Source organism: Stegostoma tigrinum, chromosome 8, assembly GCF_030684315.1.
Source record: "Stegostoma tigrinum isolate sSteTig4 chromosome 8, sSteTig4.hap1, whole genome shotgun sequence".
NCBI classification, from domain to species: domain Eukaryota; kingdom Metazoa; phylum Chordata; class Chondrichthyes; order Orectolobiformes; family Stegostomatidae; genus Stegostoma; species Stegostoma tigrinum.
In genome coordinates, this window is record NC_081361.1 from 101,927,321 (window position 1) to 101,941,248 (window position 13,928).

Genomic DNA, 13,928 nt, shown 5'->3' on the forward strand with positions numbered 1-13,928 from the left:
CTTTCTTACACTACCCTCTGTCATCTCAGGTGGACAACGTTTCGTGCTTGTGGCACCATAGCTCCAGTGTCCTCTCGTTATTTGTTTTAACTTCACTAAAGAATTGTAGTGACTAATGGCCATCGCATCGTGGTTCTTGGGATTTTACTGTGTGACAACTGTTTGTCCTGATTCCCCACATGATCACGGTCACTGCATTTTCAAACTAAAGACAGTGAAGTTCTTTGGAGCATCACAAGGCAGGGAAATGTTGTTGTATAAATGCAAGTTATTTCCTTTCATCGTTCACCGCCTTGCTGAATTATTCAGCTGGATGCAATGTGATCCTGGGCTGCGCGGAAGGGAAAGTGCTGAACTTACTCTCCAGCCTTTGCACCCACGCCGTCTCCGTATCGTCTCTGCTTGCCATCTCCTCCTCCTCAGTGCTGGAATCACTAGGTTCTGGTTCCGAATTACAACTCCTGTCCTCTTTAATGGCATCTGCGATTTTCTGCTGAACGGATTTGAGCTTCCCTGTAACATCGAGGGACAGCGTGCCTGGGATTGGGGTGGGGGGATTGGGGGTGAAGCCAGCCATCATTCGCAAGTGAAGTATATAAACCAGTCGGAATGGTGGGACCGGTGAGGGGTGGTCGGGGGTCGCAGTGGGTGGCAGCGGTGAGAATCGCAAATGGGATCACAAAAACAATGCAAAGGTGGAAATTAGAAATGAGAACCAAAACTTATTATGACAGAGAATACAAGTCGTTCGCCCGTACATCATCAAACAATGGCCCACCGGCCAACGAGAACTTCTAGCCAAGCAGTGCCCTCAACAGAGTAAAACATCTCAAGGTGCTTACAACTGTGTCAGCAAACAACATTTCACAAGGAGCCACACAGGGAGATAGTAGCACAGGTGACCGAGTCTTGGTTAATGATGTAGGTTTGAAGGAGCATCGGAAAGGAGGTGAAGGGGTGCAGCACACGGAAATGATACATGACCGACAGCACTGAAATGCATCAACACAGATGGTCACGCATCATCCACCGCAGGCACATGCAGCAATGAGAGAATGAGCAGCAGATCAATGAACTGATTTATACATAATTTCATAGTTTACTCGAGTTCCCACAATTTGAGAGACTAATTTCAAACAGTGAGTGATTAAAGGGCAGTTACTTTTGCTGCAAATTTGAATGGAATCTGACAGTACAGGAGACCATTTGCTGCTTGAGCTTTGCTAATTAGTACCTTTCTACATTTTCGTGCAATTTAATTCTCTTCCAGTGTTTCTCCAATTCCCTTTTGAAAGTGGATAGCAAGAAGCTCTTTCCCAGAGTGGGGGACTCAGTTACTAGGGGTCACGGTCTTAAGGTGAGAGGGGAAAAGTTTAAGGGAGATATGCGTGGAAAGTTCTTTACACAGAGGGTGGTGGGTGCCTGGAACACGTTGCCAGTGGAGATGGTAGATGCGGGCAGGATCGGGTCATTTAAGATGTACCTAGACAGACAGATGAATGAACAGGGTGCAGAGAGGTACAGATCCTTGGAAAACAGGCAACAAGTTTAGATAGAGGATCTGGATCGGTGCAGGCCTGGAGGGCCAAAGGGCCTGTTCCTGTGCTGTAATTTTCTTTGTTCTTAAGACTGAATGTGTTCCCACACATTTCACATCCCAACAACTCACTATGTAAAACAATCCCCCTTACCTCCCCTTCTGGGGCTTTTCTTGATTCTCTTCAATCTGTCTCCCTCTGCTCAATGACCCTCCCGCCCGTGGAAACGCGTCCTTCTCATTTACTCGATCAGACTCTCTTTGTGATTTTGAACACCTTGATTAAATCTCCCTGAACTTTGTCTGCTCTAAGGAGAACAATCACAGTTTCTCCAGTCTCTCCACATTCACTGAAGTCCCTCATTCCTGTTGCCATCCCAGTATATCTCCTGCACACCCTGTCCATCCTTCCTAAAGAGTGGGACCCACAATCAAACAAAACAATAATCCATCTGAGGTCTGAGCAATGATGTGTAACAGTTTAGAAATAACCTTTTCACTTGAGACTATTGTCCACAGCTTGCCAATGGAGAATGGGGATTAGGGGAGGGACTGACTCAGTTTGAATGTTTACCTGCCTCATCCCCATTCTAACCACATTGCCCTCCGGTAACATGCCATCTCATGTGCTGATCAATGCTGAAGACTCTTATTTCAGTCAGGCTCCAATGCGAATTAGATTCACCAGTAGATAAAGAGACACATTGTTAGGAGGAAACAGGGCCCCACACCTCAGGATGAGAGACTGGCCTTGGAGGGGGCAGAGTAGATTCACCAGAATGATCCTAGGAAGAAAGGGTTAAATGATGAGGCTGGATTGTATAGACTAAGATTGTGTCCTTCTAAATAAAGAAGACTTAAGGGTGATCTCACTGAGGTGCATATGGTGATTGAAGTTTAAGATTGAAACAGTTTCCTCTGGTGGGGGCAAAAGCCCAGGCAAGGGGCAGAGCTTTCAAGTCTGAGCTAGGATGTCAGGAAGCACTTCCTCACACAAAATCTTCAATTTTCTCCTGCAAAAGTCTGCAGATGTTGGGAGTCAATTGGAGCCATCAAGACTATGATCGACAAATTCTTGTTGGGTTTGGGTATTGGAGAAAAGGAGGTTAAATGGAGTTCAAGTGCAGATTAGCCATCATCACCTAATTGAATGGTGTAGCATACTTGAGGGTCTGAATGATCTCCTCCTCTTCCTATTGCTCTTAGAAACGGGTCTGGGGGAGAATAACCTCAAGCTTGCAGGAATACTTTGCATCAAAAGTAATTCACCCAACGCTTTCGCCATTCAGCCATGTTCTTTGTATGTTGTTCCTTTTTAGTTTAACATGAGTATGTTCTCATGTCACTCAATAGTGAGAGCGCTTACATATTAAAAAGGCTGCACATCCACCCAAAGTTTACATTTATTGCTGCATCAGGAACAAGTACAATCAACTTTATATAAGACAATAAATTTATATGCAGTAATTATCGCCACTTCCACAAACACACACAGACACACACACACACACAGAGGCACAGTGCAGAACCCCCTTTATCCATTCCAATTAGCTTTCAATACTATGCCAGGGTCAGGTTTTGCACTGAATTTTTGTTGAAGGTCTTTTTTCTGTTTTCCACCTCTCCTTCATGGAACAAATGAGACAGTTTGATGCTAAGCTGAACATGTTAGAGTCACGCCAATCTGTACAGCACTAGAATCTGGACATCCCGCACTTGTCTCTTATTTCATTCATTCTCAGGAAGCGGATGCATTGGTTAAAGCTGATATTTATTGCCTGTATCCCTGGGAAAAGTGGGAAAACTTCCTGGCATATGTACTACAGAGGATCATTAATGACTGGAGTCACATTAGACCAGTCTGGTTAGAGTGACAGCCTCTATCTCCTGAACACCACTGCAGAATAGCCAGTTGGATCTTGATATAAAGAAAGCAATGGTGTTTGTGGTCATCTTGCCACGGTGCTAGTTAACCTTCAAGTTAGCTGATCATCTCAAACTCAACTCGCAGCTTGATCTGGTGCAATCTGAGCTGCCAGCCTTTGGCTCCATAACCATCACCAGATCAACCCCAATGAGATATCAAATAAAAACCTGCCATCTAGTTAACAGATAACGGAGGTTCGGCTGTCGGATCAAACGACGGGTGACAGCACCATCATTTACACACACATTACATGAACGCAAAACGAAAAAAAAATCAAACCATGAAAACAGAATCACCAATACAAGCTGCACTGAGGAAAAGAAAAACAAAACACATCAAGGAGAATGCAACAAAGAATGGCACAGCACATCTGGTCTGGATACAGTCTCATACAGTAGTGTCAATGTGAATTGTAGCTGTGGCTATCTTATAGAAATCTAACAGTTTGGGTTGTATAATTTAAAAGCAAGGGCCCCACTTGCTGCATTTACAACAGCACTGCTGTGTCTTTGTTATCCAGATGTTGAAACGCTCCTACAGACCAGCCTCCCTAATCTGGTATTCCTTGTTTATATTTGTGCAAATTCAAGATATAACTGTGGAATTCCAGACTGTTCCTCATTCCTTAAAACATTTGTCCTTTAAATTCAAGCTCGTTGCTCCTTCTTCCCACTACTTAATTCGTCGGAACATTGTGGTTACCATAGTTTCTCAGTTTAGCGGAAGAGCTGTGGACTAGAAGTCCATCACAGTAATTTTTAATTTACACACCAAGGGACTAGGGGCCATCTTCAGCAGGACAAAGGAACATGCACTCAAACTCCTGAAGGGGCGCTTAAAGAAACAGGGGAGATCTTTAAAGGAAGTAGCGAGACAGAACACTTAAAAAGGCCAGCTTCTCAGACAGCAACAGCAGGATGCACAGAGAACTGGTGAGTGGAGGGAGATAGAGGGAATGGGGGAAAAGAGGTGGGAGGAGAGAGCATGGGGCAAAGGGAGGGGAGAGGAGAGAGCAGAGAGATGGTGACAGAAAACTGAAGAGAGAGACAGTGAAAGTAAATTAAAAATAACGAGGGAGAAAGAGATGGGAAAGAGGGAGTGAGATGGGGAAAGAGGGAGTGAGATGGGGAAAGAGGGAGTGAGATGGGAAAGAGGGAGTGAGATGGGAAAGAGGGAGTGAGATGGGAAAGAGGGAGTGAGATGGGAAAGAGGGAGTGAGATGGGAATTCAGCAGCATGAAGACAAAGAGGAATTTGAGAGTGGAAAGGAAATATGTGGGGTAGAGAGAATTGGGGAGAGAGAGAGAAAGAGGAGAAAGAATGGAAGAGCGATGGGCAGAAGGAAGGATGGGGAAGAGAGGGGTAGTTAAGTAAAGAGGGACAGCACGAGGAGGAGAAGGAAGATGAGCACGAGTGAGAGACAGGAGAGAAAGAGAGGAAAGGAGCAACGTACAGGAGAGCTGGAGTGGGCAGGAGGAAAGATGGAAAGAATAGAGAAGAGGGCTAAAGGAAAGAGGAGATGCAAGTGAGGGAGAAGGGAGCGTGGGAGAGGGAGTTGGAGGCAAGTGAACAAAGATTGAGGATCACAATGACTGAAATGTACACCTCGAGCCTGGATGCAGAATGAAGACACTCTTGTGTCAGTGATTCATCAGACAGGCAAAGCACATGCTTTGATTTGTTTCCATAGGATGTTTCTTTCCTGCAACAGGTTGCTGGCTGGTCCCACAGGCTGTAGCTTGAGGGCCACCTCTCCACCATAGGCCTGGCCGGCAAGGAGGCTCTCCCACTCTTATGTTCTACCATTTGTATGTGTCGTAAGGATTTTTCGGTTTTTATTTACGTTTGACCAAGTCTTACAGAGGGACTTCAACTTTGTATTTCTGGCTGAGAGGCAGAGAAGCTACCCACTGCACATGACTTCATTCCAAATCAAGGCCCCAAATTTCAGAGCACTTATTTTTCTGTGAAACTGCAGCTAAATGACAAGTCATGTGTTTTTCTCAAAATTTATCCTCGGTTTAGTGTGTGGAGACCCAATTGCTCAGACTAAGCAGGATCTAAAATAGCAATAAGATGGCTTCAACAGTGAGCAGGCTTAATGGGTTGCTGGGGGACTGAAGGACAGTTTGGTGTCACAGTGTTAGTGGTGAGAACACAACTTTAAACCCATACTGCCTTCTGGTGCTGTTTTGATAAAGTTGATAACTTGGGTGAAAAATAGTTTAATTCCTTAGTTGAGACAATAGAGAAATTAAGAAATCAGAACAAGATTCAATCATCTGTCCCTTTCAATCTGCTCTGCCAGTTAATATATTCCTGACCAATCTGAACACGGCCCAAGCTTCATTTTCCTTCCTGTCTCCATTTCCCCTGGATCACCTTCTTGATCAAAAATCTGGCTATGGTAGCCAATGACCCTCAGTGAGAAGAAATTCCTCCTTATTTTCCTTTTAAATATGAAACCCCTTATTTTGAAATGATGCCGCTAGTTATAAAGTCCAGGGAAGTTCAAACAAACATGTTTTGTCTGAGATAACAAAGTGTGAAGCTGGATGAACACAGCAGGCCAAACATTTTCCGAGCAGGAAAGCTGACGCTTCGGGCCTAGACCCTTCATCAGAAAAGGGAGGTGGGGAGAGGGCTCTGAAATAAATAGGGAGAGAGGGGGAGATGGATCGAAGATGGATAGAGGAGAAGATAGGTGGGCAGGAGACAGACAAGTTAAAGGGGCGGGGATGGAGCCAGTAGAGGCAAGTGCAGGTGGGGAGGTAGGGTGGGGATAGGTCAGTCCAGGGAGGACGGACACGTCAAGGGGGCGGGATGAGGTTAGTAGGTAGGAAATGGAGGTGCAGCTTGAGGTGGGAGGAGGGGATAGGTGAGAGGAAGAACGGGTTAGGGAGGCGGGGATGAGCTGGGCTGGTTTTGGGATGCAGTGGGGGGAGGGGACCAGCTGGGCTGGTTTTGGGATGCAGTGGGGGAAGGGGAGATTTTGAAGCTTGTGAAATCCACATTGATACCATTAGGCTGCAGGGTTCCCAAGTGGAATATGAGCTGCTGTTCCTGCAACCTTCGGGTGGCATCATTGTGGCACTGCAGGAGGCCCAGGATGGACATGTTGTCTAAAGAATGGGAGGGGGAGTGAAATGGTTCGCGACTGGGAGGTGCAGTTGTTTAGTGCAAACCGAGCGTAGGTGTTCTGCAAAGTGGTCCCCAAGCCTCTGCTTGGTTTCCCCAATGTAGAGGAGGCCACAGCGGGTACAGCGGATGCAGTATAACACATTGGAATACTGCGTCCAGTTCTGGGCGCCCTATTATAGGAAAGATGTGGATGCTTTGGAGAGGGTTCAGAGGAGGTTTACCAGGATGCTGCCTGGACTGGAGGGCTTATCTTATAAAGAGAGGTTGACTGAGCTCGGTCTCTTTTCATTGGAGAAAAGGAGGAGGAGAGGGGACCTAATTGAGGTATACAAGATAATGAGAGGCATAGATAGAGTTGATAGCCAGAGACTATTTCCCAGGGCAGAAATGGCTAGCATGAGGGGTCATAGTTTTAAGCTGGTTGGTGGAAAGTATAGAGGGGATGTCAGAGGCAGGTTCTTTACGCAGAGAGTTGTGAGAGCATGGAATGCGTTGCCAGCAGCAGTTGTGGAAGCAAGGTCATTGGGGTCATTTAAGAGACTGCTGGACATGTATATGGTCACAGTAATTTGAGGGTGCATACATGAGGATCAATGGTCAGCACAACATTGTGGGCTGAAGGGCCTGTTCTGTGCTGTACTGTTCTATGTTCTATGTTCTATGTTCTATTACCTACTAATCTCATCCCACCTCCTTGACCTGTCCATCTTCCCTGGACTGACCTATCCCCTCCCTACCTCCCCACCTATACTCTCTCCACCTATCTTCTTTACTCTCCATCTTCGGTCCGCCTCCCCCTCTCTCCCTATTTATTCCAGCTCCCTCTCCCCATCCCCCTTTTCTGATGAAGGGTCTAGGCCCGAAACGTCAGCTTTTGTGCTCCTGAGATGCTGCTTGGCCTGCTGTGTTCATCCAGCCCCACACCTTGTTGTCTCTGATTCTCCAGCATCTGCAGTTCCCATTATCTCTGACACAGTGTTTTACCTGTAATTAGCTCCAGGAATATTCAGTTTTTGCTCAGTGTTAAACCCGGGGGCTAAAACACAAGAACCGAAATTGCTCAAGAAAGGGTCACTGAGAGTGAAACATTAACTCTGCTTTCTCTCCAAAGATGCTGCCAAAACTGTTGGGTTTCTGCAGAAAATTATGTTTTCCTTTCTGAGATTTCCAACTGTCAATTGTCTGTTTTATTATTCAAGAGGTTATGAGTTGATTTTTATCAGCAGTGAACAATGACCGACAATGAATTGGTGCCTACTCTGCATCATTCCCAAAGACCAGTTTATATCCTGCTAACTTCAAGGGAAAGCCGAGACAGGAGGCAGAAAGCTATAGATAGTCCAAGAATTTTTGCTGCTGTTTTGTAAAGTACGTGGAGACAAGAGAGTGGCTGTAAACACAATCACAAGCATGATTGTTGCACTGTGGAAAAAGGAGCACATGGATTCCCTTACAGGTGAGATGGAGGAGGTTCATATGGAACATAAACGAACCAAATAGGCCAAATGGTCTGTTTCTGTATTGTAATAATCACGGACTGATGCACTTTCTATGAGATTCACCACAGCGCCTTATACAAACACTCAAAATTATAGGGTCATGTTCAGCTCAAATCTTTGCAAACACAGTAGAACTGTTCTCCCATTAATGCACACACAGGCAAGACTAAACACTCCGTGCATCAATTTTAATTGACATGTTGTAACTGCATCTCTTCAGAGTTGGTTTTTCTGTGTTGGAAATGCAGACAAGGTCAACACTGCAACTAAAAGGGAGCGGAGAGCTGGGACAGTACATGCATGTAGAAAGGCAACACTCGGGAGTCTGCATTTACTCACCAACAGATCTCCCAGACACAGAGAGCTCCGCAGTACACACGCTCACCTCACTACCTCTCAACGCTACGTCTTTGGAATGACTGTCGTGAATTCCAAAAGTTACTAAAGGTTCTTCATCTGTTTCTGCACCTTCCTTGTTGCTGTTCTCTGGATTTGCCTTTGACTCCTTGTCAGCTTCATCCATTCCAACTTTTTCCTCAGGGCCTCTGCCTGCTGTCTGCAGTGACTGATCCTCTCCCCTTGAAGACCGGATAGTTTGCTTTTCAGAATCTACTTCACCCTCAACCAAAGCCTCTGCTCCTGTGACTTTTTTATCCTCCCTCCCATTGTTATTTACAGCTTTCACCTCACAGCTCTCCTGCTCGGATTCTCCTGGAGCTGCTCCCAGATTTTTGGCAGTTGTGGGCTCACCCTCATCTTCAGAAAGGGTCAATTTTTCCTGTTCTTCATCATCAGTCTTCTCCCCTTCCAGTCTTTCGACATCAGATATTTCACTGCTTCTTGGAGAATAAGATGAACTTTGCGATGACCCTTGTGATCGGGACATTTCCTCTGTTCAAGCAAACATAGAGAAATATCACAAATCATTGAGTGCATTAAAGTCAAAAGTTCATATTCATATCGCTTCTTTCATTTGCTCATTGGATGTGGGGTTTGTTGGTATTTATTACCCATCCTTAATTTCCATAGGCAGGGTGGTGGTGCTGTCCCGAACGGCTGGTCTGTGTAGTGTAGGAGTATGCACATTGCTTGTTTTGGAGGGACTTCCAGAATTTTGACTGAAAAACACTAAAGGAATGGAATATTGCCAAGTCAGGATAGGGCTTGATTTGGAGGGGAACTTGCCACCAGGGCGTTCCCGCATGCAGCCTGCTGTTGTCCTTTTAGATGGTGGGGGTTTTGGAAGGTGCTGTCAAAGGAGCCTTAGTGAGTTGCTAAGATAATAAAATGTGAGGCTGGACGAACACAGCAGGCCAAGCAGCATCTCAGGAGCACAAAAGCTGACGTTTCGGGCCTAGACCCTTCATCAGAGACCGAAACGTCAGCTTTTGTGCTCCTGAGATGCTGCTTGGCCTGCTGTGTTCATCCAGCCTCACATTTTATTATCTTGGAATCTCCAGCATCTGCAGTTCCCATTATCTCTTAGTGAGTTGCTGCTGTGCATCTTGCAGATGGTACACACTGTTGCAATTGTCATGAGGGAAGTGAACTACAGTGGTAGATAGGGTGACAATCAAGTGAACCGCTTTATCTCTTGACATAATAAAACCCCCCAAGATGACTAACAAAAGCATAAATCAAAGTTGACAATTAAGTTGACACCAAACAGCATAGGATATATAAGCAAAACCAAAAAGTTAAAATGATGAAGGTTTACAATTTATTACTGTTAATTGGGTAGTTATTTTCTAAAGTAGAAATAAATTGGCTTTTGCTTATAGTTCTGAGAAAGTGACTCTCTCAAAGATTAGAACTGAGAGCTAATAATATTATTTCCAAGAAGCCACCTGATTTAGACTAGCAAAATACCTGGGGACTTAACAGCTGACATGTTACTGGAATCGACAGAGTGACCCTCTTGTGGTGCCTCTATCCCTGGAAAAGAAGGCCTGGGTTCAAGTCCTACTTTCTCTAGAGGTGTGTAATAACATCACCAAACAGGCTGATTAGAAAAACAGATTAAATAATTAATATCAATAGAAAAACAGATGGCCAGGAGCCTCAATCAGATTTCAGCTGAGAAGAAAAGATTTCTACCGGTGGAAGGGCAGTTTGTTTGCTGAACTCTCCAAGGGAAAGTCAATGCATTAATCAGTGGGAACAGGCAGTAACGTACAGAATCACATCTGACAGAAGTCCAAAAGGCAACACTTGCAATCTCATCAATTCAGTAAGAAATTAAAGAGCTAAGTTAGGCCTGATACAACATTGGGGTTGAATATCTGCAAAGGATACTGCTAGGAAAAAGTGTTCATATTTTCTTTTCATTAAGTTCTTTTATAATTGTCATGCATAAGTGTGGATTATCATTTGTGGAATAAATTTATGTCCTTTTGTTGAAAGTACATCAACACCCTCATGTGAAAATGTGAGAATACCCATCACTGAAACCAAATCGTAAAAACTAAACCTGAAGACCCACCAATACAGATTTCACCATGGGATCAGATTTGTCCAGTATTACAATCAGTTGCAATCATTACATAAGTAAATTTGTAGACTTTATGGAGGGAATTCCAGAGTTTCAAACCAAGGCAGGTGAAGGTATAATAGCTAATGGGGGACCGACTGAAATTGGGGAAGCTCATGAGACTAGAATGAGACGAATGCAGATATCTTACAGGTAAGTGGGACTAGAAAATGGACAGGCAGAAGCATAATAGTAATGTCATTGCATTAGTAATCTAGAGTTTCAGTTTAATGTTGTGGGGACGTAATTTGAATTTCACCAGGCAGGTAATGAAATTTAAGTTCAATTAAAAAAGTCTGGAATAAGTTAGTGACCATGTAACTGCTAATTAATTTTTTAAAATGTCCGGTTCACTAAAGCCCTGCAAACTTCTCTAATAGTAGAGATGGATCTGTTGGTCATGGTATGATTCAGAAGGTCAAATGTTCAAGCATCGTGCAAAAGGTCCTGAGCATAAAATCCAGGCTGGCACTCTCAATGCAGTATTGGAACAGTAATGTTTTAGTACTGATTCTCCAAAATTGCAGCACTCCATTACTAACGCCAAAATGTTTCATTGAAACATACAGGATTCTTAATGATAGAGTAAATGCAGACAGGATGTTTCTTCTTATGGGAGAATCTGGGCCCAGAGGATATAGTCTCAGAACAAAGGACTGCCCAATTTAAGACTGAGATGAGGAGGAATTTATTCTCTCAGAGGATTATGAAACTTTGGAACTCTTTGCCATAGAAAACCCTTTAAGACTGAGAAAGATTAAGAAGGAAATCAAGAAAATAGGGAAAGGGCTGGAAAGTGACATGAAGAATGCCAAATCAACCATGATCCTATTGAATGGTGTCAGCAAACCACATGAGGGTATCCAAAAGACAGTGCTGCTGAGAAAGATTCTGGGTAAAGTTGCCTCTGACATTATCCAGGAGCAAATAAGAGGAAGGCAAGCTACAGCAGAGCAGCCATTTTGAGAAAGGCAGCCTTGCAGTTGAAGTGGTGTTGGAGGTTTAAATGTAGGCTTTAGTGAATACCGAGCTTCAGTAAGGAGGCTGAGCATCTGCGAGGTAAGGTGGCTGTAGGAGGAGCAAACTTATGCAGAAAGTAGAAGTAAAAGGAAGTTTAACGGTGAAGTCACAGGCAGCTGGTAAGTGCTGAGTAATTGTTCTTCTCTCTCATTTTCTCTTTGCTTAAGGGTTAAGTCATGGCCAAAGATCCCAAATCCGTGTCACGTTCCTCCTGTGCGGTGTGGGAATTCAGGGACCGTTCTGATGTTCCTGACTCCCTCACATGTAGGAAGTGTGTCCAGCTGCAACTCCAGTCTGACCACTAACAGCTCTGCAGCTGCGGCTGGATTCAATTTGCAGCATCCGCGAGGCTAAGGGAATCACAGATAGCATATTCAGTAAGTTGGTCACCCCACAGATAAACATTACTGAGGAAGGTAGGGAATGGGTGAGTAACACACTGAGGAAGAATAGGAAGGCAGTGCAGGTGACCCCTGCAGTCATCTCCCACCAAAACAGATATACCGTTTTGGATACTGTTGGGGGAGATGGCTCACCAGGGGAAGGTGGCAGCAAACAGGTTCATGGCACTGTGGCTGGTTCTGCTGCACAGCCTGGGGTGGAGAAATGGTGGAGCTATTGTGCTAGGGGATTTAACTGTGAGAGGGACAGACAGGCTTCTCTGCGGCTGCAAACGAGAGTCTAGGATGGTATGTTTTCTCCCTGTTGCAAGGTAAAGGATGACTCGGAGTGGCTGCAGGACACTCCAGGAGCAGGGGTTGGGGTGATCAGCCAGCTGTTGGGGGTGCATGTAGGCCGAACAATATGGGTTAAAAATGGGATGACGTCCTACAAGCTGAATTTAGGGAGTTAGGAGTTCAACTAAGAAGTATAACCTCAAATTTAATAATCTCAGGGTTGCTATCAGTGCCATGTGTTAGCCAAAGTAGGAATAGCAGGGTGGCTGAGATGAACATGTGGCTTGAAGGATAGTGCAAGAGGGAGGGATTCAAATTCCTGGGACATCGCAAATGGTTCTGGGGCAGCTGGATGGTCTATACCTGGGCAGGACTGGAACCATGTCCTTGGGGGTGTGTTTGCTAGTGCTGTGAGAGAGGGTTTAAACTAATATGGCAGGGGGATAGGAATCAATGCAGGAAGTCAGATGGAGGTAAAAGTCCAGAAAAAGACAATAATGGGAGTTGTGCACAGACAATGAAACAGTAGTTGAAAGGTTGGGGACTGTATCAAACAGGAAATCAGAGATACATGCAGTAAGGGTACAGCAGTTATTATGGGTGACTTCAGTCTAACTATCGATTGAACTAACCAAACTGGTAACAATGTGATGGAGGAGGGTTTCCTGGAATGTTTGAGGGATAGTTTCCTTGACTAATATGTCCAGAACCAACTAGAAAGCAAGCCATCCTAAACTAGCCATTCAGGACTCAGATGAGGAAGAATTCCTACACTCAAGAGTTGTGAGACTGTGGAATTCTCTCCCACATGCAGCTGTTGGAGCCAGTTCACCAGATATATTCAATAGGGAGCTGGATGGGGCTCTTGTGGTAAAATGAGTCAAGGGTATGGGGAGTGGACAGGAACGGGATACTGAGATTGCATCATCAACCATGATTGATTGAGTAGTGGCGCAGGCTTGATGGGCTCAATGGCCTACTCCTACATCTATTGTCTATTTTTCTATGAATGGTACAGCAGACTTGACAGCCAAACAGTCTACACCTGTTCTTATTTCTTATGATCTTGCTGACCTTCCGACAGTGCGGCATTCCCACAGTACTGACCCTCTGACAGTGCGGCACTCCCTCAGTACTGACCCTCTGACAGTGCGGCACTCCCTCAGTACTGACCCTCAGACAGTGCTGCATTCCCTCAGTACTGACCCTCAGACAGTGCGGCACTCCCTCAGTACTGACCCTCTGACAGTGCGGCACTCCCTCAGCACTGACCCTCTCATAGTGCGGCACTCCCTCAGTACTGACCCTCCGACAGTGCGACACTCCCTCAGTACTGACCCTCTGACAGTGCGGCGCTCCCTCAGTACTGACCCTCAGACAGTGCTGCATTCCCTCAGTACTGACCCTCAGACAGTGCGGCACTCCCTCAGTACTGACCCTCCGACAGTGCGGCACTCCCACAGTACTGACCCTCCGACAGTGCGGTGCTCCCTCAGTACTGACCCTCTGGCAGTGCGGCGCTTCCTCAGCGCTGACCGTCCGATGGTGCGGTGCTCCCTCAGTATTGGTCTGAGTGTTAGCCTGGATTTGTTTACAAT

The 13,928-nt window shown here is 45.3% G+C and overlaps 1 protein-coding gene across 1 annotated transcript in view; it reads right to left on the minus strand.

Annotated features, from left to right (window-relative positions):
• erich3 (glutamate-rich 3) overlaps positions 1–13,928 on the minus strand; it is a 128,421-nt gene that overhangs the window by 52,543 nt on the left and 61,950 nt on the right. The window contains exons 13-14 of the mRNA XM_059648189.1: positions 8,443–8,994; positions 361–537 (exon numbers count right to left, since the gene is read on the minus strand). Of these exons, the coding sequence (XP_059504172.1) occupies positions 361–537; positions 8,443–8,994 (729 nt within the window). The remainder of the gene's footprint in view (positions 1–360; positions 538–8,442; positions 8,995–13,928) is intronic.